The sequence below is a fragment of the Malaya genurostris genome, chromosome 1 (genome assembly GCF_030247185.1).
Source record: "Malaya genurostris strain Urasoe2022 chromosome 1, Malgen_1.1, whole genome shotgun sequence".
NCBI classification, from domain to species: domain Eukaryota; kingdom Metazoa; phylum Arthropoda; class Insecta; order Diptera; family Culicidae; genus Malaya; species Malaya genurostris.
Genome location: NC_080570.1, coordinates 106579744 through 106606427, shown reverse-complemented (window position 1 = coordinate 106606427; position 26684 = coordinate 106579744). Strand labels below are relative to the sequence as shown.

General features: G+C 37.8%; 1 protein-coding gene across 13 annotated transcripts in view; it reads right to left on the bottom strand.

Moving 5' to 3' along the window:
- LOC131425318 (uncharacterized) overlaps positions 1–26684 on the bottom strand; it is a 348726-nt gene that overhangs the window by 119935 nt on the left and 202107 nt on the right. For all 13 annotated transcript variants that reach the window (XR_009228975.1, XR_009228974.1, XM_058587112.1 and 10 more), the window contains one exon: positions 7803–8361. Coding sequence is in view for 11 of the 13 variants with exons in the window: in XM_058587112.1 (XP_058443095.1) it covers positions 7803–8361 (559 nt within the window). In the remaining 2 variants the exon portion in view is untranslated. The remainder of the gene's footprint in view (positions 1–7802; positions 8362–26684) is intronic.

Genomic DNA, 26684 nt, shown 5'->3' with positions numbered 1-26684 from the left:
GTTGGTTGACCCAAAGACTCCGTCTCACGGCACTGGGTCAGCCAAAGGACAAGATACGATGCTATGGAAAGGACGACAATGCTCTGGGTATTAAAGCTTAGCAAATAAGCAGAAAATTTCATTCGTCCGTTAAAGCGAAATAACATGGAATCGTCCGGTGTGTGGGCTCCAAGGCGAGCCGGGTTGAAATCATGTCACCCTTTAGTGTGTGCTATGTTCAAACAAAAAGTCCACCATTGATGGTTACGATAATGTGTGTAATTACAGGCGGCATGATAAACATTAACACTTCATGCAGAATAAATGGCAGAAAATACTGCGTCTAGAAATGATGCGGCATAGTGAAGAGGCTCATAGATATAATAATTATTTAATTTGTATCGCGTCATCGCTGTCTCATTGTGTACTGAGTTTTACTATCGAGCAGTGATATATTAAATGACACGCGTGTGAGCAAGAATTACTACTATTATTTTTTCAGCGTGAACAAGGCTTACTTTAGTATACGGCGCCTTTTCACAATTTGCCCTCTGAGAGAATAAGCAATCATAAGAAAACGTTATCAGTTAGTTTATGATAAAATTTTTACTTGTGCGAGAAAGCCACAAATGTCTCATAATTTGAGTTTTCAAAGCTCGCACATTCTATAAGCTTCAAGAAGAAAGCGTAGAAAGTTATGGAGTAGAAAGCAACTTATCGGTCTTCCTGTTCAGCTGGATAATCCGTTTTCAAGCAGAGTTCATATCGCACAATCAAATACGCTCGAAATGTCAACCAGTGTTCCTCAAGGAAGTCACTTGCGGTCATTAATATTTTGATTAGCTCAATGATTCTAGTACTTGTATAAAATCTAGAAAATCGCTCTATGCCGACGATATGATGATTTTTCGCTCTATTACTTGAAGTTCCGACTATGCAGTACTTCAACAATAAACAGCAATTATTGAACTTAGGTGTTTGTTCGGTTGCATACTGAAATTTGAGATGTTAGATGATGTATCTGCGCTAAGTTATCTAGGACCATCTGAGTATGTTTTGAGACCATGGAAATACTTAAGAGATGTTCCAAGACCCAAGAACTACTTGGAGTATCGTCCTTAGGGACAACACTGTGTCACAGCAAAAACTACAGAAACTTACGTTTGTTTTTTGTTTGCTGTTCAAACTTTTAGGGCAGTATATTGCTTACTTGTCTATTTTGATATGTGCGTTCCGGGAATGTGCTCAGTCGTCCAAGAACTTCACTGAAAACATATCTTAAAATCTACTCGAGCCTTAGGGAAGTGTGTTAGGTCCTATTCTATTTATTATGTATATTAATGATATGAAGCGAGTCTTACGCTTCTGTGATATAAATTTGTTTGCTGATGATACTGTTCTGTTCATTTCGGTATATTGTGTCGTTTGAGAAATGACCTAACGATCCATAGTAAGATTCTACTGTATGAAGCAGTCATTTCACCACACATTGACTTTTGCCCATCCAATCTGTTCCTTGCTAATAACACACAAATCTTGAGATTACAGCGACTGCAAAATGAAATCATGCGATTAATTCTAAAATGTAGTAGATATACCTCCTCAGATTTTCTACTGAACGCATTACAATGGCTTTCAGTGAAACAGAGCATTTACTACTTAACCATGGAATTTATTTTCAAGATCTTAAATGGTATGCTGCTCGATATTTGTGTGAATTGAAAGAGGAACTGATTTGCATAGGTACAATACTAGAAACGCATCTGATACTTGAATATCAAGCTTTTTGTTAGCCAGATCGCAAAACTTATTATTGTGCAAGAGAATAAGTTTTTTCAATTCGATGCCAAGAGAAATCAAACGCGCAACGACATTGGTGGAGTTCAAAAAGTTATGTATTTCACAGATAAAGTCCCCTTTGTAAGCAAATATTTAGTTAGTTAGTTAATTTTTTTTAGATTCTTTATTTTTTCACGTGTTACGAAGATTGTATTCTCTTTTTGTTTATATATGGGGCATTCCACGCAAAATCAGCCACCCAATTTTTTTTTTCATCTAACTATTTTTTTTCGGTAAAGAACTTGAAAATATTCGAAACATTTTTTTTATTTCGATTTCGATTTTCGAGATATGATTTTTTGAAATTTCGCGTTTTCAAAAAAGAGCCTTTTTTCAACAGCCTATACTAGAAAATCCAATAAAGATACAAAAATTCGTCCAAGACATGAAATGTGCATCTTTTTCTTACCTTTCAAATAAGCGATTCCATAAAACAACCTTCACAGTTTATTTAATGAAAAAAGTTAAAAATTATTATAAAAATTTCAAACTTGAGCCTATTTTTTTCCTTTTTTTAGTTGAAAAAAGAAGCCTGTGAAGCTTAACTCAATCTTGGGAAACTTTCAGAGTGGAAAGATTAATACTTTCGGAGCAGTGAATTTTTCAATCACGACCTGCACGCGCGAAGTGGACTGCAGCGCAACTCGCTCGAATACGGGCTTAACTTGTCGATACATGTCGCGCCACTGATCGATTCCTAACTTTGACAGTTTATTGTTAGCAACTTTTCAGTTTAGATCGCAGTGTAAAAACGAATTCAAACATCAAAATCATTGCTGCAATCCATTTAACTTTAAGACTCATGATAGCAGAAATCAAAAACATTTGTTGCGTCGGGTTTTTCTTCCTTTCTTGATTTTATGCAAGCAAACGATGTTTTGTCAGCACCGTGTAGGCAGAAAGCGAGAAAAATTGGGACAAAAGATATACGTGAGTATTAAAATAATGATGACATACAATTTTGGAAAACTTGCGAAAATTGTGCAATTTTCACTATTCAGCTGTTTGGGAAAATTCTGCTGATGCAATAATGATCACAGATTCTGAATCCTCTAAGACTGATGACAATATTCAGCGACTATACAGAAGTAATTCTTAAATTTACTTACATTGTAACATTGCATTTCTCAAATTTTAAAATATCGATTGTCTTTTTAGGATGAACCCTATTTGCCTCCAGGTTATCTTTGAAACAAAAATTTCATGCAAAAGCTGCAACTAAATTCGAGAGAATGAGAATTTTAATTGATTTCCCAGAAAATTGAAGTATTCGTAAGAAAGCGCATAAGAAAAACACAACAAGATATTTTGTTTCGAAAGTAGGGAATCTCGTGGGAATTACCGGGTCTAAATAAACTTTTAAAAAAATCTTGTGGGAAAAAAAGGATTAATATGTTTCGGAGAACAAAAAGTAAAAACTATTTTTTTAACAAACTTTTGATGTCTTTATTATTAATAATCATGAATATGTCACAGAAAAAAACAATTTTCCCCCGAAATAACAATTAAAGCCAAACAATTTTACTCGGTGCACACTAAACATCATTTGCTTGAAAAAAATCGAATTTCTCAAGAAGGGAAGAAGAAACTGGACGCAACGAATGTTTTTGATTTTTGAATTCATTTTTACACCGCGATCTTAACTGTAACGTTGCTAACAATAAACTGTTAAAGTAAGGATTCGATCAGTGGCGCGACATGTGTCGGTAAGTTAAGCCCGTATTCGAGCGAGTTGCGCTGCGGTACTACGCGTGTGGGTCATGATTGAAAAATTCACTGCTACGAAAGTATTAATCTTTCCACTCTGAAACTTTGCCAAGATTGAGTTAAACCCCTAAGGCTTCTTTTTTCAACAAAAAAAAAAAAAAATTATTCCCATGTTGGATTTTTTTTTATTTGTTTTTTTAATTTTTAACTTTTTTCATTAAATTTCTTTTAAAGGTTGTTTCATGGAATCGTTAATTTAAAAGCACATTTTATGTCTTGGACGAATTTTTGTATCTTTATTAGATTTTACAGTATAGGCTGTTGAAAAAAGGCTTTCTTTCGAACTTTCGAACGGATTCTCGGAAATCCATAGTGTTATATATCATTCGACTCAGTTTGACAAGATCGTAAAATGTCTGTGTGCACTTTTTGAATATTTTTAACGCTCAATTTTCTCAGAGATGGCTGAACCGGTTTTAACAAAATAACGTTTAAAAGCTACTGTTAGGCCATTGAGCGAGTTCAAAGATCAAATTGCTGTGACTTTTGGTTCCGGAGATATGGTGGTATAAGTGACGCAACCGACAAAATACGTAATTTTTACCGCTCTTATATACATCAAGTTGCCAATATTTTGGGATTATCTCTAATTTCGTAAAGCGCTAGATTAAGCACTTCAAGAAAAGTTCCCATGCAAAATTTGAGCTGAATCGGATATGTTTTTTTTTATACCAAAAGTCTTAAAATTGCATGAAACGTCGAGATTTAGTATCATGTCGAAAACAATTTTTTTTTAAATAGTCTTTCTGGCACTCTCAAAATTTGTTAATGAGCCCGAATTATTGCCAGAAATTATCTTAATGAAAATGCGTGTTTTAATGAGACTGTTTCGATGAAAGAGAAAGGCATTACCACACCTCTAAGTGGATTGAGTTTTTCAAGTTCCGGTAACATAATTAGCCCTGAAGTGTTTAAACCAAGGTTCACAGCTGGTGACCTATAGAGCATGTTCCCCGTAAACTTCTACAGAAATTTAAAAAAATTTAGCATTTTTTAAATAAAGTTATGAATCAGCACTTCTCACAAATGCTCTTTTGGCAAAAAATTAAAAGGGACACCCATATCAGATTGTTTGAACTGTTGATGTAGGACTATTGCAACTATTGTCAAAATAACAACTAACATTTGTTTTGAACAAGCAGTAATTTTGTTGTTACTATGCGGTATATTTTCTCGAAAATAGATCTTTGAGAATTTTGATTTCATAGTTTGTTTGTGTAAAAGGTGTTGATCACGTTCATTCAGCGAACGGCGCACAAAACAAATCGATGAACAATCCAGTAACTAATGTCCTTAGCAACCTTTTCTACAGCATTAACGAACTCCACGAAGTGCAAATCGATACTGATTCTTGTTTTGTAAAGGGGCTCTGTTCAAACGCGAATGCACACACAAATAATGAGTAGCGGAATACCTATGGGAACCATTGCCTCTCGTGTGAGACAAACGGCGTTGTATCCGTTTTCATGATTAAAACTGGGTGGCATTATGTATCTCGATTCGACTAAAATTTTATCGAATCGACCACGTTTCGTTTTATGGTTCTCGATTCAAAGACGATCATCGAGCTTCGTTCGACTTCACTCGAAGAAGTATTAGATTATCGAGAAGTTTTGGCATTATGGAACCAAAACAATCGAGCTCGTAAACGACTGAAATCGATAAGAAATGGTCGAAAGCCTTATTACTATCAACTATGAGTTTTCGAATACGTTTCTTTTTTATTTAAAGGTAGTTATCGATAACTGTCCCGGGTTGACGGTTCATTGCATAGGGCACTGGTCTTACAAACCAGTTGTGGTATGTTCGAGCCCAGACCTGGAAGGATTCGTAGTGTCAGTAGAATCGTAGCACCAGCCATGCAATGGTTCTGTACACTCTGAATTGGCAGCGAAGTCTGTTGAAACAGAAGGTCAAATTCCACTACAGGAATGTAATACCAAGGCTTTGCTATCGATAACATCATAGATTTTCATAAACATATTAGTATTGATAATCTTTATTCTAATACATTGTTTTGTATATCATTATATATTTTGTGTGTTTGGCATATTATGTACAAGTCCAACTATTTAAAAAGCATATTAATTGAAAGCTGCGTGGTATTTATTTAAAATAACAAAAGTAAGTCTAAACTAACCTATGCCCAGTAACTGTAGTTTGTAATTAAATTTTTTGAATCCTGTGGATAGAAAAAGTCGCTCAAACGGATTGTGGGAAAAAGCTTATTCGCTTGATTACAATGAGCGAATAATGTTTTTACCCATATATCTAACTCAAGTAAATTGAAATATTTGTCAAAACTCCTTGAAAGTATTTAGAATATGCCAAAAGCATCACAATCTCGTGCTATTAGCATGTATTTGACTCTTCAATAGTACCTAAACAGATTATGAATACTACAAAGAATGGGTTGCTCCTGGTATCTTAAAGCTAGAGCAAAATCTCCTAATAAATATGACAAAATACAACAATGAAAGCTGCAGAACCTATACGCCTTTGATTAAAACTACACATTTGGATGACATAAATTGTATTAGACTTGCAACAATACATGAAAAACACAGAATTTGTTGTATTATAATTTCAAAAATTCATCTATAAATTGTGTACAAGAACAGGCTTGAAAAAAATCTGAAATTTACTTTTTTAAATGGAGTGGAAACGAATCTGCTTCTTGAAATAAATTTCAGAAATGTGTTCGTATTGATTTCGTGGCAACTTACAACCTCAGTATTACAAAAATTTTTCTTCTTTTCAGTACTTTAAGCGAATAAATGTATTCGAAAATACCTAAACAATAATTCACAGTTTCATTCTTTTCCATGATTGCAATGTATATGGGGTTGTTTACCTATGTTTGTTATGACAATTCGACCAGCGTCAGTCGAACTACTATTGTTAGGATCTCGATCACGTGGTCGAAAGCGATACGTAATGCCATAGTTCAGTCGAATCGACTTCAAAAATAATCGTTTCGAGCAACTCGTTTTGAGATGCATAATGTCAGCCCTGATCTAGAGTGTTATGATAACATAAACAAAATTTAGTGACTATCTTTAAAATCCATGCAAGAAATTCTTCGACAAAAAGTTATAAGCGCGGCCGTGGAAAATCCAGTCCAGTCTCACTGGTGGATCGCAAAACTGTTGGTTATCGACAATCAAACGGAATAAAGGGATTACTTCAAGCGCAATGAAAACCTTTCAATTCGGGATGTGACTAAGAAGACCAATTCTTTCGTCTGATCGATCCGGCAGACAATGAAGCCATGTGTACTTCGTGTCTTGAAGAAAGGAACGGTGCCTAACCGAACAGATAAAAAAAACCGCGGTGGCCAAATCCTTTCCCAGAAAGATGTACCGCAAGTGGTTGATGCAATCGAAATGCTTCGTAATAGACGACGAGACGTACATTAATGCAGACGCCAAGCAGATCCCGGACCTGACTTTCATCATAAATTGCTAACGCACTGATGAGCTGAAAGCAAAACGTAAAATAGCAATTAGTTACGTGCACTTAGCACAAAACCGATACCCTTGCGGTACCCAAACCCTTAAATACCCGGTCCTGAAGTTTTTCGTCGATAGGACCCGCATGGATGTACCGGAGAAGCTCCGAAAGAAGAGAGGTAACAAATTTGCCGAGATGTGCGACAGGCACAGGTGGGTGTGGTAAATTCAGTAAGCCGTACAGAACAATCTGCACCATCAACGGCCACCTGCTGCCCATCCTCTGGTTCCAAGATGGTCATACTATGTTTTGGCCGGATCTGACATCGTATCGTTTCGTGAATTCTGTGATGGCAGCCAACGAAGCCAACGATGCTACTTTTGTGCCGAAGGAAATAAATTCCCCAAGCGGAAAACATGGAAGGTTTTCAAAAATGACAAGAATTTGAGGAAAGTGTGTAAAACGGAAACGTTCCAGATGTTTTCTTTAGTACTTATTTCAGTAACTTCTGGATACTCAATTTATAGAATTTAGTGAACATAAGACTGAAATTTGAGCTCTTTTTAACATTACGTTTTTTATACTGGTACAATTTTTATGCTGTTCGCAATTGATACTACATTTCATAGACAAAGCCAAAATGGAGATATCAAATCCAAAGCAGTCCTCTAGTCGTAAACCCAGACAACCATTTAAAAATTCTACAGTTTAGTCTAATACAATAAAATATAGCCATCAAATTTGTGTGGAAAACGTATACTTACCTAAAATATACAGTTCTATTGCGCAGGTCGCTGTCACCTAAGCTGCTGCTACTACCGCCGTACTTGTTAACCTTGGGTCTCTCCCGGATAACACTCCAGTTCATTGCCATGCGGTTACTGAACATGAAATCCTGTTTCCAAGCATTCCTGGGGCAATCGTTCCGCAGAATGGCACTGTCGAGTTCTTCCGAATCATCCCCATCCCCATCCTCAAAGTATGCTTCCACATTCGGCTGAATTCCGTTCCACCGAACTGCATCCTGGTGCCGTGTGTGTTGGTCGGCAATCAATTTTCGAGCACCCGAATTCGCGTGGGATGCTTGCCGATGACCACTGACCCAGTCGGCTTCCAAATCATCGATCCACGTATTTTCCTGCATGTTGACACGCAGCCCTTCGGGATGATTTATCGAGTTGGATTGTTGATTGCTATCTAAAAAATGACCCACTGCTTTGCTGCGGCTGCGACGAAACCCATGTTCTACTAGCGGCGGAACTCCCTCCAGTGATTCGATGTAGAAATCGCGAATTTCAGATTGTTCCGGACGCCGGACCTCCACTGCAAATACAATTAAAAGAAAAAAAAATTGTTTCAGTTCAATTAGTTTTCGTTTGAGTCTAGCAAAAGCTTGCTAGATTTTTGCTTGAAAAATCATTTAATTTTACGGTAATTTATTTAGGACAGCTCGTGACGATGAGGGTTCACTTTTTCGGAAACTTTCCCTCGGGGGGACTGGGAAACGTGCATCGATACCAGGTCAACTTGTGAGAGGTTGAACAGCATTTGGTGGTCTAGAGATGATTAGATTCACTTTTTCATGACGACGTCGATAGAAATGTCAAAGGTCGCCTGGCTATCGTCTAATGGAAGCCCGGAAGGGAGCTCGAAATTGCTTTGCAAGCAACAGGACAATTTCATGCGACCCTCCATTGTTCTACATTTAAGTACATATTCATGTTCGTTGGAAATCATGAATAAAACCAGCACGCCACGTTTCGGATTTACGAGAATTGTCTAGCTCATCACGCTTTGTTGGGTTCGTGCTATGGGAGCATTATTTTTCGAATTGTTGCTCACCGAGCAACGTATGCTGGCTATGTAGTCTGGTCATTGTTGAACCGAAAATAAAATAATTGTTACATTCGACACATGAACAAATTATATTGCCTTTGTCATGACTATCAATGTTGGGTGGTAGCCGCAACCGAATTGCTTGCTGTTCAGGTCATGCACATTAACACCAACACGGAAAGTTCGTTTGCATGCATGCGATCAATAGACTATAACAATAAGTACGAGAGAGATCCATAAATTTTTGAAATTTTTTTAATTTATTGTTGTTTTTGTTTTGTTTCCAAATAATTTACTCCTTGGTGGTTCGTGGTTTATTTGGGGCATATAAAAATAAAATTTGTCAATTCATTCTGTTTTTTTTTTGTAGGATGAATAATTATATAATATACGGAAAAAATCGAATACAAACAGGGACGATGGAAGAGGTGGGTACGGTGCGTAGTTCGACTTACCCGAAATTTTTCGAAGGTGGGTAATTATCCACCTGAAATTTCGAGCAGGAAACAATAGTAATACTATTAATATAAGTAGTGATATCAGTAATTGAAACTCAAATTAATAAACAAAATTATTCAAAAACGAATTGAGGAATATTTCAAAATAATGGGTCATCCCATCGCACAGTGGGAAAAATCTATGAATACCCGCAAAGAATTCTGTAACTCATGAACTAATTGAGATAGGTCAACAAACTAAAACGTTTCTTATGTAAAAATGTCTTACTGTAAATCGTCCTCAAATATTGGTGAAACTTCTTGCAAGTTTTCTAAATCCAGCTTATTTATGAAAAAAAAAGTCTGTAGAACCGAATGGAAGAACCTACACTGGCCGCACGAAACGTTTTGATGACTATTTTACCCCGTTTCCTTCATTTTATGATATTTTATTGTAAATCGTTCTTAAATCATGATAAAACTTATTGGAAGTTTACTAAATTTAGCTTATCTTATGTAAAAAGTCTGTAGAATCGAATGCCAGAACTTATACTGACCGCACGAAACGTTTTGGTGGCTACTTTACCCCAATTCCGCTAATATGTGAAATTTTCATCTAAATCACCCTTAAATCTTAAGCGAACCACGTTGAATGCATACGAAAACTATCCTATATTATGTAAAAAAAAGTCTGGAAAATCGAATGGAAGAACCTACACTGGTCGCACGAAACGTTCTGGTGACTATTTTACCCCATTTCTCCATATATCTTATTGAAAATCGTCCTTAAATATCGGTAAAATAGTCATCAAAACGTTTCGTGCGGCCAGTGTAGGTTCTTCCATTCGGTTCTACAGATTTGTTTTACATAAGATAAGCTAGATTTAGTTAACTTCCAATAAGTTTTACCGAGATTTAAGGACGATTTACAATAAGATATCATGAAATGGAGGAAATGGGGTAAAATAACCACCAAAACGTTTCGTGCGGCCAGTGTACACTCTTCCATTAGATTTTCCAGACATTTTTACATAAAATCAAGCTATTTCAGTAGACCGCACTCGATTTCTTTTCAAGTTACAGAACGAACGTGATATCTGTAAGGTCATTTTCGTCACTGATTTCGTATAGACTGTTCAGATCTTCTACAATTGTTACACTTAGATAGTAATCGCTGTACTCTTCGTTTCCAACCATTTCTAGAACTAACTGCGGTTATTACGAACCTTTAATAATTGCTTCAATGTATTTGACCTCCATCATTCTCGTAATGCTCTAAAAAAGCTGTTTCTCAGTTATCTGTCTCGATAGGTTCTAGTAACTAGAATACTATATTTAGTATTAGTTTTCTCTCATCATTGTATAATTTCTAAGTTTTAGTTTTTAGTTATTATGTATTATGTGGATCATTCTAATCTGTTGATTAAAAAGATGAGGAGGTTTTATGCCTGTTGGAGAGAAAGTTTTAACTAAACTAGCTCCACTGGGCTTTTCCCTGCTCCACAATTACAGAATGATTCATTTTTAGAATTCAAACGGATATATAAGATGACAATCCCGAAAAGCTTTAAAATTGGACTCAAAATTATTGCAATTTATTCGTCATATGGCCATACGAATCGGTTTGGGTTATACTGGTTCCTGAATACCGGCTCTGGAAGTACCTTAAATAATCGTAAACTCTAAAGTGGAAAGTACTTCGACATATCATGGAATGGTGAATCGATTGTTACACTTTTAGATTCAAATTCGATCCGATTTGCAGTTTCGCCATTACAGAGCAATGAGTGACTAAAATCTCAAATTGCCGCTTAGAACGACGGTCATTAAAATAATGAAACGAGAACTAAAACACCGAAGAATATTCATGCAAAAACACATGCGGTTTGATAAAAAAGGTATCATCTCACTGCTAGGTGGATTAAGCACGTTTTTACATAAGAAACACTCTTGTTTGTTGCCTTTTTCCATGGTTCCCGATTTCTTTGCGGGTTTCCTGGAGTTTTTTCCCACTGTGCATCGGTACGTAAAGTGAATCACCTGAACTTAACACGTTTCACCGTCCCTGAACACAAACATATTTTCGTGTGAACATACTGACATTAGATAATATATTAACGAAGATCGGATGGTGAAGTAAGAAATGCCAGTTATGAAAAAGATCGAAAGTTATTTTATGTTCATCGCATGTCCAGAGCCCCGGAGTATTTTACAAATTCGCTATGTTGAGATTAAGGGGCAATTTACAGTCCTTGGAAAACAGCCATTGTTGAATAACACAAAAGCAGTTTTCTCCGCTGTCATTGAGTGGAAATTCAAAAGAGGAATATCAGTTCATTTGGTTCATTTTTTTTGAAGAAAATTATGTTTCTTGTTGTGATAGCGGAGAAAACTTCTTTTGCGTTTTTCTGCAATGTCTGTTTCCTAAGATTGTAAGTAGAACCTTAAATTGTCTCGTTTTACTGGAATGAACCACTCGGTTACTGTTACACCTTTTTTCTCTAACCACACTTTATTATTGTGGTGACACTGGCTATATTCAAATGTTGACCTGTTTTAACGCACGGAAAAGTCAGCGATCGCAGAACAACTAAAACAATATTAGATGTTTTTCTGAACTTGATTGGTTAAAAATTGGTACAACTTATCGATTGTTATCGACTGTTATTTTTTTATTCATCGTGCTGGCAGTTTAGCAATGACACCTAGCAAAGACAAATCACACGTGCAACTGAGCAATGGCACAATCCCAGTAAAGTTACCTGTATTGATGAATGCGAAAAAAATGTCTCAGTTGTTTTAACAAATTATTCAGTTATTTGAACTTAAGACGCCTATTGCAATACATATTTTCCACTGCAGGCAGCTAATCATTCACCGCTTGAACAACGAAATTTTGACTAAGTAGTTGCTTATAGCTTTAACACTAAACTCACAGATGACTATAATCATTGCCGTTTCAACCTTCCGAGCGAACGGACGTGCTTTGTGTTTACTGCGAAAAAAACCAGTGCCGTGTGTGATAACGTGACCGGACGATCAAAACTAGATTATATCGCTATTGTGTAATAGACAATAGTGCTTTTTTCTGTGAGAGGTTTTTTGTACATTATACACTGAAGCAGTGCATTGTTGTGAGCGGACGATCGAAACAGTACCGTTAGCCGGTGATTGTTTGATCGATCAAGGCCAGATTTCAGTGGCCATTGTGATTATACTGTGCGGATTATAAGTGAGTGTGCTTTTTCCTCTCGGAGGTTTTTTGCACACCCTCGAAGCGGCGATACGCCGATCGACGAGGGCTTGGCCTTGGTGGCCCCCGTTGGATTAAAAGTTAAGTACTATTATTTTGTTCTTAAGTACGGAGAGGGCTGTTTTAAGGACCCCTCACTTAAGAACGTCAAGATACTGGACTGCAAGCGATTGCATTCAGTATCGATCGCCGGGGATGGAACAAAGTCTTATCCCCAATCTGACTCTTATCGTGTGACCTTCGCCGGCTCTGCTTTGCCCAACTACATCCTCTTGGACCGGGTTCGTCTGCCTGTTCGTCTTTTTGTACCTCGAGTAATGAATTGTACCAATTGCAAACAATTGGGGCATACAGCTTCTCATTGCTGCAATAAGCCCCGGTGTGCTAACTGTGGGGAGGCTCATGCGGATGGCTCTTGCGGTAAGGATGCTGAAAAGTGTCTCTACTGCAAGGAGGGTCCGCATGACCTAATGGCATGTCCTGCGTATAAGCTGCGAGGAGATCGGATGAAGCGTTCCCTGAAGGAACACTCCAAGCGTTCCTTTGCCGAGATGCTTAAGAGTGCCACCCCTCCTAAACTGACAACGAACCCATATGCCTGCTTGTCAACTGACGAGAGCGATTCTGACGACCCTTTGGAAGGTCCATCATCGGCGGTCCCTCATAGCTGTAGGAAAAGAATGAATAAATCCTCTCATAAGCTACCTAGTAAGGGCTCGAAGGTGTCTTCCGAAGGGCTTCGAAAAGTTACAGCTAACGGGAATCGGGACAAACCACCGAAGCAAAAGGCTCCTGGTCTCGGAAAACTCAGTTCCGAGATGGAATTCCCACCACTTCCCGGGACAACAAAATCCCCAAACGTCCCTGAAAATCTATCAGAGAACCAACTAGGTGCTGGACTTATCAAGTTCTCTGATGTTGTGGACTGGATTTTTACAACTTTTAATATTTCTGACCCTCTTAAAAGCATTTTAATTGCTTTCATGCCAACAGTAAAAACATATTTAAAGCAGTTGACTGCAAATTGGCCCCTTCTCTCAGCGATTGTATCCTTCGATGGCTAAATCATCCATCGAGGTCACGGATCTAATCACTGTTTTACAGTGGAATTGCAGAAGTATTATCCCAAAAATAGATTCCCTTAAATTTCTAGTAAATAATCTGAAATGTGACGCATTTGCATTGTGCGAAACTTGGCTAACTTCTGAAATATCCTTAAACTTCCACGATTTTAACATTATTCGCCTGGATCGAGATGATCCCTACGGAGGAGTACTTTTGGGGATCAAAAAGTGCTATTCTTTTTATCGAATTAACCTCCCCTCGATATCAGGTATTGAAACTGTCGCATGTCATGTTACAATCAAAGGCAAGGATCTTTGCATTGCTTCAATCTATATTCCCCCAAGAGCCTCGGTTGGGCATCGGTGGCTCAGTGATATCATTGAGCTCCTTCCCGCACCGACGTTGGTTTTAGGAGACTTTAACTCACACGGTACGGGATGGGGCTGTCTTCACGACGATAACAGATCTGCTATGATCCATGATATCTGCGACAACTTCAATATGACAATCTTGAATACGGGAGAAATGACACGGATTCCTGCACCACCAGCAAGACCAAGTGCGCTGGATTTATCACTTTGCTCGACATCGCTACGGTTGGATTGCACGTGGGAGGTAATTCCTGATCCCCACGGTAGCGATCATCTACCGATCGTAATATCAATCACCAGCGGCTCAAAACCATCGAAGACAATCAATGTTTCCTATGACCTCACACGAAATATTGATTGGAATAGCTATGCGACCGCGATATCTGAGAAACTTGAAAGAACACAACAACTTCCTCCGGAGGAAGAGTACACGTTTTTGGCTGGCTTGATTCTCGACACCGCGACTCAAGCTCAGACGAAACGTGTACCCGGCGCAAAAACTAACATCCGTCCTCCCAACCCGTGGTGGGACAAAGAGTGCACAAATTTAAACGCGGAGAGAGCCTCCGCGTATAAAATATTCAGAAAAAATGGAACACCTGATAATTACCGGAATTACGCGGCGTTAGACGTTAAAATTAAGAACTTGATTAGAGCTAAGAAACGCGGTTACTGGCGTCGGTTCGTAGACGGCCTAACAAAAGAAACATCTATGAGCACTCTTTGGAACACAGCCCGACGAATGCGCAATCATAACACAACGAATGAAAGCGAGGAATATTCTAACCGCTGGATATTCGATTTCGCAAAAAAAGTATGTCCAGACTCTGTTCCGGAACAGAAGATCACCCGCGCCGCGACACCAAATACAAACGAAACACCGTTTTCGATGGTAGAGCTCTCACTTGCGCTCTTGTCATGTAACAATAAAGCCCCGGGATTAGACAGAATAAAATTCAATTTGTTGAAAAATCTGCCTGACCCCGCCAAAAGGCGCTTGCTGAGTTTATTCAATAAGTTCCTTAAGGACAACATTGTTCCACATGACTGGAGACAAGTGAAAGTGATATCCATTCAAAAACCAGGAAAACCAGCCTCCGATCACAATTCGTATCGGCCGATTGCTATGCTTTCCTGTATCCGGAAATTGTTCGAAAAAATGATTCTGTTTCGTCTAGACAATTGGGTCGAGACTAATGGCTTACTTTCAGATACACAATTTGGTTTCCGCAGGGGCAAAGGAACGAACGATTGTCTTGCGTTGCTCTCAACCGAAATTCAAATGGCATTTGCTCGTAAGGAACAAATGGCGTCAGTTTTCCTAGACATCAAGGGGGCTTTTGACTCAGTTTCTATAAATATCCTATCTGAGAAGTTGCATCAGCATGGTCTTTCACCAATTTTGAATAACTTTTTGTACAATCTATTGTCCGAAAAATACATGTATTTCGCGCATGGTGATTTGTCGACAATACGATTCAGTTACATGGGTCTTCCTCAGGGCTCATGCTTAAGCCCCCTTTTATACAATTTTTACGTAAACGACATCGATAAATGTATCAACACATCTTGCACGCTGAGACAACTTGCCGACGACAGCGTTGTGTCCATTATAGGACCCAAAGCTGGCGATCTGCAAGGGCCGTTACAAGATACTCTTGCCAACTTATCCACATGGGCTCTTCAAATGGGTATCGAGTTCTCTACGGAGAAAACAGAGCTGGTTGTATTTTCAAGGAAGCGAGAACCAGCACAACTACAGCTTCAACTAGGGGGTGAAAACATAGCTCAGGTCTTCACATTCAAATATCTCGGGGTCTGGTTCGACTCCAAAGGCACCTGGGGATGTCACATTAGGTATCTGAAACAAAAATGCCAGCAGAGAATCAATTTTCTTCGTACAATAACCGGAACTTGGTGGGGTGCCCACCCAGGAGACCTGATCAGATTGTACCAAACAACGATATTGTCCGTTATGGAATATGGATGCTTCTGCTTCCGATCCGCCGCGAACACCCATTTCATTAAGCTGGAAAGAATTCAGTATCGTTGTTTGCGTATTGCCTTGGGTTGCATGCAATCAACTCATACGATGAGTCTTGAAGTGTTGACGGGCGTCTTACCGTTGAAAAACCGGTTCTGGGATCTCTCATATCGTTTGCTCATTCGATGCGACATTTTGAATCCTCTGGTGATTGAAAACTTCGAAAGGTTAGTTGAGCTTAATTCTCAAACCCGTTTTATGTCCTTGTATTTTGATTACATGGCTCAGAATATTAATCCTTCTTCGTTTGCTCCCAACCGTGCTCATTTCTTGGATACTTCTGATTCTACTGTGTTTTTCGACACATCCATGAGAGAAGAGATTCGTGGAATTCCGGAACACGTACGCCCTCGAGTGGCCCCTAATATATTTTATAATAAATTTAGAACAGTCAACTGTGAAAAGGTGTTTTACACTGATGGATCAAACATCGACAGGTCCACAGGCTTCGGCATCTTCAATCAAAACATCACCGCTTCTTACAAACTCAGTGATCCGGCTTCAGTTTACGTCGCAGAATTAGCTGCTATTCAGTACACCCTCGAGATCATTGAAACATTGCCCAAAGACCATTACGTCATTGTCACGGACAGTCTAAGTTCAATAGAAGCTCTCCGGGCAATGAAGCCAGGAAAGTATCCCCCATATTTCCTGGGGAAAATACGGGAACACTTGCGAACTTTATCTGAACGGTCTTATTCAATATCGTTAGTCTGGGTCCCTTCGCATTGTTCCATTCCGGGCAATGAAAAGGCAGACTCATTGGCTAAGGTGGGCGCATTACAAGGTGACATTTATGAAAGACCAATCTGCTTCAATGAATTTTTCAGTATTTCTCGTCAGAAAACTCTCGAAAGTTGGCAAACTTCATGGACGAATGACGAACTGGGACGATGGCTACACTCCATTATCCCTAAGGTATCGACGAAACCTTGGTTCAAGGGGATGAACGTGAGTCGTGATTTCATTCGCGTTATGTCACGACTCATGTCAAATCACTATACATTCAACGCACATCTCCGGCGTATCGGGATCGTGGAGAACGGGCTCTGCACCTGTGGCGACGGTTATCAGGACATCGAGCATGTCGTGTGGTCGTGCGTAGAGTATCGCGACGCCAGATCGGAGCTATTGGAATCCCTCAGGGCCCGAGGTAGACCGACTGAGGTTCCGGTTCGGGATGTGTTGGCGAGTCGGGATAGTTCATATATGCTTCTGATATACCAGTTCCTCAAACACATTAATATACAAGTGTAATCTGTTACATCTTGCTTAGAAAGTTCCTCCTATTTATCGACGTTATTTCAACTGTGGCTAAGAATTATTTTCACCTGCAGGCTCGACACTAACTTCCGCCGATTATCCCGATTCCTCATCTGTCCACCATCTTCATCGGAACTAACAAGATCTTTTTGCTGTCACTAACCTTTTCGCTTCCCCCCTCCCCGTCTCTTCTCCATCTCGATGTCAACTAATTAGATCTCTGTCGTTCTTAGTCATTTCGTTCCCATATCCCCATTTTACTTCGTTTTCCGCAATATTTACTTCTCTATATTTTTTCGTTATATTTACATCACCATCATCGCCCACGGAAGGTCGCTCTAGTCATGCGGGCCACCCGCCGGGTATTCGTAGCCTGGGGGTGTTTCCCGCGGACCCACACAGACCGAGGGATGCGGCCAACGTCATCTGGAAGACTCATGATATATTCCACCCACCGGCCGGTGCCGATCGCCAGCTGAAGGTTGGATCTGCCAAAGTCGACCACTGCGACCCCAATACAACATTATCCAATCATACTATCCTAGTTTTAAGTTAGTCGTTAATAAAATTAGAAAAAGTCCTTGGCACCTTAGAGCTAAAGCAGTGTGTCTTAAAAATAATTATATTATATTATCGAATAAAAAAAAAAAAAAGATGACTATAATTCCCAAGAGGAAATTCACCAGCAAAATGCTCACAGGGCATTAAGAAATTTTTCCTCCATTTGTATCTACACCCACTGGAAGAGCTTTTTTGTTTCCGTTTTTAAGAATGTTGCTGATAAGCCTAATGCTACAGATATACTATTAAAAAATCCAAATAGTACTACTTCACTTTAGCAGCAAATTTGTTCTAAAATTCATCTGCATACTTTCACTTACATGAAACGGCAACTACGTAACTGATATAATTGACGTTCATTTGCCATTGAAAATTTTCAATATGAAACGTTTCTGGTGAAATGAAGAGAATTTTTATTCTGCGTTTTGCTGTCTTCGTTCTCCGCCAAGTGACAGCATTTAACTCAATGGTTATGACACAATCAACAGATATGTTAGTTAAATCAACAAACATTTTAGTTGAAACAACCAGTGCGTGAAACAACAATTTCAATATTGCAATTTTGTGATCTGCAGGCTCTCCGTGCGTGAATATGTCTTAGAAGGGGATATCTTAACAACGTTTGTTCCCCTCTCTTCGTTATTATGTTGCATTATTTTCATTGCCGCTAATTTCTACAGTATCGATTGTTTTAATTGGTATTGTTCAGCAAGTAACGACTAAGAGCTTGAGCTTGAGCTTGAGCTACCACCCCTGGTTGCTACTCCGTTACTGATCGGGATTAGCTAAAATTGTGCAGGGAATTTCTAGATGATCCAACCTGGGACTGGTAAATCATCCTTCAGTGTACATCTTCTGGTAATCTCAGAATTCATTGATCATTACCGGCGCCGGCCAGACACGAACGTGGATCGTCTAAGGCAGGGATTCCCAAAGTGGTCGATATAGACCCCTCGGGGTCGATATCCTTTTTGCGGGGGTCGACGTAAACAAATTCTGACTATGGGGGTCGACGAGGTCTAGAAATCGACTCCCTATTGTTTTATATAAGTTGTTATTTGAAATATTCACGCTAAAAACTACAAGAATCAGACCCACGGGGTTGTTCGAGCCATTGATGTGGAACAAGGCAACCAAAACTTCAAATGATCGACATTTTCAATTAATCGTCACACTTTTGAATCCGCAAATGCACGAGAGTCTGCTTAGATTGATCTTTATTAGGAACAAACACCGAACACCCGAACCCAGAATACAGACTCTATTTGTCGTGATTTGCATTTGTTTTGTAGTCGACATGTAGTACATATTTGCGACCATTACTACCATTCTACGATTTCGGTTGAAGCGATAAACTTTTTCTCATTATCAATCGAGTTCATGTTATATCAATAAGAAATTATTCTTATGCACTCAAAATTTACCCTGGGGTAGTTGTCAATTTCTCAGGCGTAACGACATAACATGGGATTTCATCCAATCTTGCATGACACATAATCAGAGCATACCAATTAAAGCTTCAAATCGTTTTATGGCACTTTTTGTCTTGCTGTCTAGCAACAACCTACCTCTAGCATGCTACACGTAGGACTGAAACGTTAGCTATAATTTTGCTTATATTTATAGCTTCGCGTGCTTCCAACAGCTTCGCTTGTGCATCGATTGACCTATCAGAGCGCTGCTTTCCCTTCGATATATCGCTTACTCCTTCAAAACCGTCGACTATGGCAGGGAAATCCGGTATGCCGCAGATTTTTTGCAGACAAAAGAGGACACGGCTAGCTATAAATCAACATTTTAATGATATACAATTAAAAATACATGGATATGATCATTCAAATCAATGCGTCGAAATATTTTTAATCAAATGGTGACATAATATCAATAATTGATACAAAATTGACTGAGCTGTAGTTGTTCAAAACCTGACCAGATTTCTACGTGTATTTTTCTTGATTTTCTTATTTGCACCCCTATATAGAAAACAAAAATATGTTCCACATTAAAAGTTGTGTTTATTTGACCATCCGCAGAAATTGGTAAGTATTTTACATCAATATTAAAATAGCGAGAAATTGCATTTTCAAAGGAATTTGTTGATGGAGGTCTGAGGCCTAAGTTAATTTTAGTAAAGGGGTCCATGACCCAAAATAGTTTGGAAACCCCTGGTCTAAGGAATGGGAAGGGATGTTAGTCCCACGCTTGTTATTACTCGAGGCCGTATATACTACTGCGCACTCCACAAGTATCACGGGAGAAGGATATTTGTTAGTAAAAATTTCAAATAAAGAGATGGCTTTTTGGTCAATTGGTTTCTCGTCAAAACATTTATTTTTCGTTAAAGGCCAACGTTTCGAAGGTTATACCTTCATCTTCACGGCAACTGTAATTTTATGTATTATTTAGTCACAATTTTTTTTTCCTTTCCAAGTGAACGTTTCAACAATATCCTATATTGAAGTCCCGGGAAGTCTTGATTCACAGCTCTTATTCAAGGAAACTGAAGAAAAATTTGCAATACTATCGCGTACAGAATAAAAACTTCCCTATTTTTTATAAATGAAATTTCGTGATATAAAATAAACGAATGAATAGGATTTAGACAAAACAGTTGATTCATTGCATTGACATATTCTAAACAGTTGTTATGAAATCATTTTATATCACCAAATAAAGGCCAACAGATTTCACGCGCGTCTTGAATCTGTATTATTTCCGCTTTATTATTTTAATTCTTTATTTAAATTATTAATTGGTTATATTGGTTGATCTGGGCAGCCGGCTACCGAGAAAAATATTAATTTATTGTTTGAAATATTAATATCAAGTGTTTTTTTACTATGTATTCAATATACCGATATATGTTATCTCTGTTATTAACTTTTTAATATTAACGGATTTGCGCAATAGTTGATTTTTATTATTCAATTTATAATCCTGAAAGACATTTAATAACATGGAAGAAGAAAACAATACAAATAAACCTTTTCTCCGAGGCTAGACGGAAATTGATAGGTTGAATGAAGAGGTAACTTAGTAACATAGAGTAATCAAAAGTGAAACATTGAAAATATCTGATAACTGAAAGGAAAAAGAAACTCCTGCAATTGTCGCCTTTTACGACATGGAAGCAGGAACCCAGTGGATCTATTCTTGGCTCATTTTTTTCCGCCGAATTCCACACGGCATCTAGGCTGGTACTGTCCGAAGAGAGCTAATAGGTACTATCAATCTCCTAGTGGACCCCAGCCCCTAGTTCAGCAAGTAATGACTAAGAGAAGCAAAACATATGAAATTGATAGACGGATTGATATTATAGATAAACTCAGTTACTTCTTGATTATGCTCATGAGCTCGGATTTTCAATTCAACCTCCATGAGTAGAAAGGAAAACAAATTTCATTTATACATTCCGATAATGAGCCTGCCTAATCTAATTGTGCCGATCTAAATTTATAACTATCTAGAATATCTTCCGCTTTTCAATTTCACTTCCTAAGCTTCTTTTAGTCGATACTTGTCAAAAAATACCAATGAAAGTAATCCATACAGGCAAAGTAACATCATAATTTTTGCTCCGTTTCATCGAAAATATGTTCAGCAATTTATGATAAAATTTTCAGTAGCGTGAAGATAGCTACAAATAAGTCATGATTAAACTTTTCTGAAATTTTTGGTATTAACAAGTGTCAAAGAAGAAAACTCATGACGTGGTTTTACCACGATCCATCAAGGTCATGAATGCACGCTCGAAATTCAATTTTAGAAGTTATAAGTTTTCAGATTCAAGGAATCTGGAGATCTGGTATCACAACAAAAAATTTTGAATATTCTGTTTCACATATTTCTATCGCGTCTGTTTTTATCGTTCGTTTCAAAAAACGTTATATAATCACTGTAAGAATGATTTTGAAAATTAAGGTGTTTTAAATACCATTCTGAGTCAAGATCAAAAAATATTAAAGGCATTTTGTGATCTTGACGAACTGAGTCGAATGGTTTTTGATACTCGGTCCTCCGGGTTTTGATTCTATGGAACAAAAATAAGCACTCGATTTTCTCGAAGAAATTTTTCTCTTGGTCTCACCTCCTGCTTTCAAATTTTATCCGAATCGAACTTCATGTTCGGGAGTAACTTGGAGAAATGTACAAAAAATGAAAAAAAAAACTTGTTTTAATCCACACAGTGGTATAATCATGGCTTTTTCATATTATTCATTTTCTCCTACATATTACAGCAGAAATTCGAAGAACAATATTTATAAATACTATTTTTATTACTTTTCCGAGTTAAAAATTTTATGATTTCCGAAATTTTTCCTTAGTTGTAGCTTGCTGTTTATATCGAAAGTGTTCTCTCTTCACGAAAGTCTAATACCGCTCGTCGCAACTACATTCGCTTTATACTAATCCAAGACATCTTTGGCGTAATGTCAAGATGCTAAATCAGGTCAGAAAAGCGCGAAAACGACATGACTGCGTAGGAATGGTAACAAACGCTTCTTCAGGCATTCTTCATGGTATATTAGCTTTGACTTGACCGACCACAGCTGCATATTGCTTGCCAACCAAATATTTATTTGGAAACTTGGCCTTTTTCTTCGTCTTGAAGTGCTCCTCTATGCCGTTTCATAGCAGTATAAAAAGACATTCTAAAATACGACTTGAAGTCTTCCTGCACAAAAGTTTCATCGTCCATTCTCTCGCAGGAAAACGTTGTCAAATATTAATGATAAAACTTGCGAGTCCGGGCTTTAGCCGTTCGGTGAAATTTTCACCTTGAACGACTTCATACCTTGCCGGTGTTTGGAAGTATGCACAAAAGTTGGAAACATTTTTATTTTTTTAACCACAGCGAAAGATGTGGTCTGCAACATTTGCTTCACCTTCGCGTACTTCTAGTGTTTTCTTATTGCCAGATTCGGAGTTCTCTAGCAACCGCATAAAATTGCTTTTCTTTTTTCGATCTAAAAGCTTAGAATATCACCAAAAATTGATTTCACGCAATAAGCAGACATATGTTCGTATGACATACGAGAAAGGCAATCAACGTGCCATTATTTTTTCAGTTAAAACGTGTCCGCGCAAAAAATTATCTCAGAAATTAATTAATTTTTTTTCTTGTAAAGATATTGCAATAATATTTTGGTTGCTATGGATTAAGCATGTCTGGAATGATGAAAGATGCAATTATCTCGGTATTATATGTATTTTTGGTGAACGAACACATTCAGTTATGGAAATGATATCGTTTGTTTACTTTAATTTTGTTTTAATAAAGTTAAATTATTTGCAATGAACCTAAATAGTCTTCAGAGTTATTTTATTCTGTTTATGGATGCTACATTACTCAATTTAAGTAGTTTCAAATACGTCGCAATCGGAAAAACAGGGAAAACCAAAACTTATATATTTTCAAGAATATTATTGGATATTTCCGCCAAAAGTCGTTCTACCAAAAGTGTCATTTTGCCGAAAGGGTTATACCGCCAGATGGCATTGCACAGGAAGAGTCATTTCGTCGAATCGCAAAATGGTCTGGATATCGTTTTTAAATTGAATCGAATTTTAAATATTGAAGTTGATAGTTTTCACACCCGTTTCATAGGCCTATTCCTAAAATCGAATATCTGATTTAATGTGTTTAATTTGGAAATTAACTGAATTTCTTGCTTTGAATGGAATTCCCCGGAAAGTTAGTCGACCTTATTAGCTATGAAGAATCAAAGCGTTTTCTGTGGTGTATCTATCAGTCAATTTTTTACGTTACTTTTTCTTTAACTTAACTTAATTTTGAGCTATTTGAGGTTGTCTCTTAATACTCAAATTTTATAATAACTTGGTGACATGACATTATGGCAAAGAAAATGTCAATTCGTTATTCACAACAATAGATATTCTTGATCAAAAACTTGTCACAATCCCACAGGGGTCATTTTCGAAAAAGCACCCGATAATAAAGTAAGAGCTATTTACTTCAAAAGAATGTCGCCAGCATGCTACTAACAACGATATTCAATAATGATTAATAACAGTGTACAACTCCAAGCTGAACTCTTTACAATGAAATAAGTCATCAATTTGCTACCAGACCAACCTCGAAGCTGATTCTTTCGCAGCTTATTGATCTTCCGGAACAAATATTGCGCTCTAAGACGCTTGAACGGGAATTCTGCTAGCAACGTTTCGAGTACAGATTCATTCCGTTTGGTTTTTGTCGTCCTCGCTGGAGCTATCCAATGAAATCAATCGACGTTAGAGCGCTCGAAATGTGAGAAAATCTTCATCTTATTTCACACGTTCTGATTTCTTTTCTGAACTTCGGCATCCCTTGGTGGTCATATGTCAACCTGCTATCGGAGAAAGTGTAACATTTAGCTTTACTTCTGTGAATATACAGAATTGAAAAGACAGTTAAATCGTTGCCATTTTGTTGCTTTCTTCTAATTCAGAAGAAGATGATGTTTTTTTTGCAATGAAGCTTACAAAACGTGAAGCACGGTTTTTGGCAACGAATCCCAAGAGAGATGCTTTTATAGATCACCTTAGCTATCTGAGATTTTTTGCCGTTGTTTGGCACGTTGTTGGCAAATTATTATGCCAATTTTTGGCGTAATCGCTATCTAAACGTTACAGTTCAAAGTATTCCGTCAGTGCTTGGGTGGAATTGCTAGCGTTAGCAATAGATAGGATAGATAGGATTAGGAGTTTTTTTTATTTCGAACGACAGTAATCTTTTAAAATTACACTATAATTATTATGCAACTTTTTTACATTTTTGCAGATTTGCAGATTCTGCACTTGGAAGAATTTTTTATCGGTTTTCGCGATTCAATTATTTTGTTCGTTAAGTCGTATGACTATTTTGAAATCACCCCAGTGGTGAGATCTTGTTAGATGTTAAGTGTCTGTTAAACTGTAGATTGGACAAAATATAACGATCCAAACTAACATGTTCGTTCAGCTTGTTGAACCGGTTTGTTACTGTGATATTTCTCCCTAAAGTTCAAGTGAAAATTGTGTAAAGAACAAAACGAAAAAGATAATTTGTATACTACAGGTCTTGGCTAGATTTTCTCCGGGCCCTGAACTGAATGAAGAAATACCTTTTAAATTTAATTACGTAAAATGTCAAAAATCTATAACTGTGGTGACACACAATGAAGTCGGAAGGGTATTTTTAGCAGGTGTCATGGTAAAGTTGGTTGATGAAAATGAAAAAAAAATCTTAGAGCTATCGTTTAAAAAAAGAAATTCAAGTCATTGGAACAACATTTTGTAATTTTTCCGTGGGAGAGAGAAATAAGTCGGTAAAGAAGCATTTGCGAGGACGCATTTTACTAATCGTGATCTGTTGTGTCCACTGTATCTCAGCGCAGAATTGTCAGAGGTGACATGGTAAGAGATTCCTATGTTTTTATTTAATATTTTTGAATTTTTTAAACTTTTGGTGCATATTGACAGTCAAAACTGCGACTTTACACGAAAAAAATACGGTTTTTTGTAGCTGTAAATCCTCCACAAAGTAACAAAAAGACGAGAAGGATAATTAGGAAGGATTGACGCTGGACATGGATTTTTAAAACGTGCTTTTGAGTAAAACGCGTTTAAAGTTTTTTGATTCTAAATTCCAAGAATACAATTTATATTTTTAGGGGGCGGGTAGGATATAACACTTTCGAAAAATGATATTTTATCTTTGTATTTCGTTATAATAAAGCATTTCAAGACTGTTTTGTCAAGCTTTCAAGTCAATCGAAGCAGAACTCTTGGGACTGTGAACCGAGCTCTTACCTTTTTGCAGTATAGAACTGGCGACTGGCACAATAGAGAAGGCAGCATGTGCTCTCCTACCCAGTGTTTGAGCAGAAAAATAGGTATCAGAGCGTAAAATTATCATGTATTCTCAAAAATAAAGAATCCAATCCAACAGCCTCATTATCAATATTTTACTGTCTCCTTCGTAAATGACCGACAAACGAAAAGAGACAAAGCTTCTTCGTTTCTCATTAAAAAAAGAGAGAGTGTAATTTGCCAACCAAACTAACGTCTTCAGTGAGCATCAGCAGAATTTCAATTCTCATTCTTTCATCGATGTATTGAAAATCTGTGACGCTTGGCTATGAAGAGTGACTAAAATATGACAAATCGAAGTAATTACATCCCACAACCTTTTTGGAATCCAAAACTACTACAAATTCGAGCACCAAAAGGTAAAAGCTACTGTGAAACCTTGTTTTGTCATTTTCGATTCTCACAGCTTCGGTTGAATATCGACACTACATACTATGGGATTTTCACTGAAAACTGCAAATGACTGAAAGGGCAAATGAAAGAAAAACACAATTTTGAAATTACTCTCCCGCTTATGTCATTGACGAGACATGGACTACGTTCTCATATGGCGTTTTTCATTGAAGAACACTGGTGGCGTGGATTGCTCTGATTTTGCACCTTCGAGCAGAAATAGCAATGAAACACCGTCAGAATATTGCATTTCTGCTCGAAAGTACAAAATCAGAGCAATCCACGCCACCAGTGTTTTTCAATGAAAAACGGCAATAGTTTGCAAGCTAGGCTGAGAGTGACAGTAATTTCTCGTCATTTTCATCTGTTTTGGATCAATGAAAATGACTTTTATTAGCTCTGATAGGTATAGGGCGAGAAGACTAGTGTTTGTTGTCTGATGATCCGGAAAGATGCTTAGATATATGATACCGGTCGTGAGGCGGCTAGGATTTAGACCATGTTCGATGTACACTTTACCAGATCCGGTCGTATGGTAACGCGTTTGCAAGGATTGCATAAGAACGCAG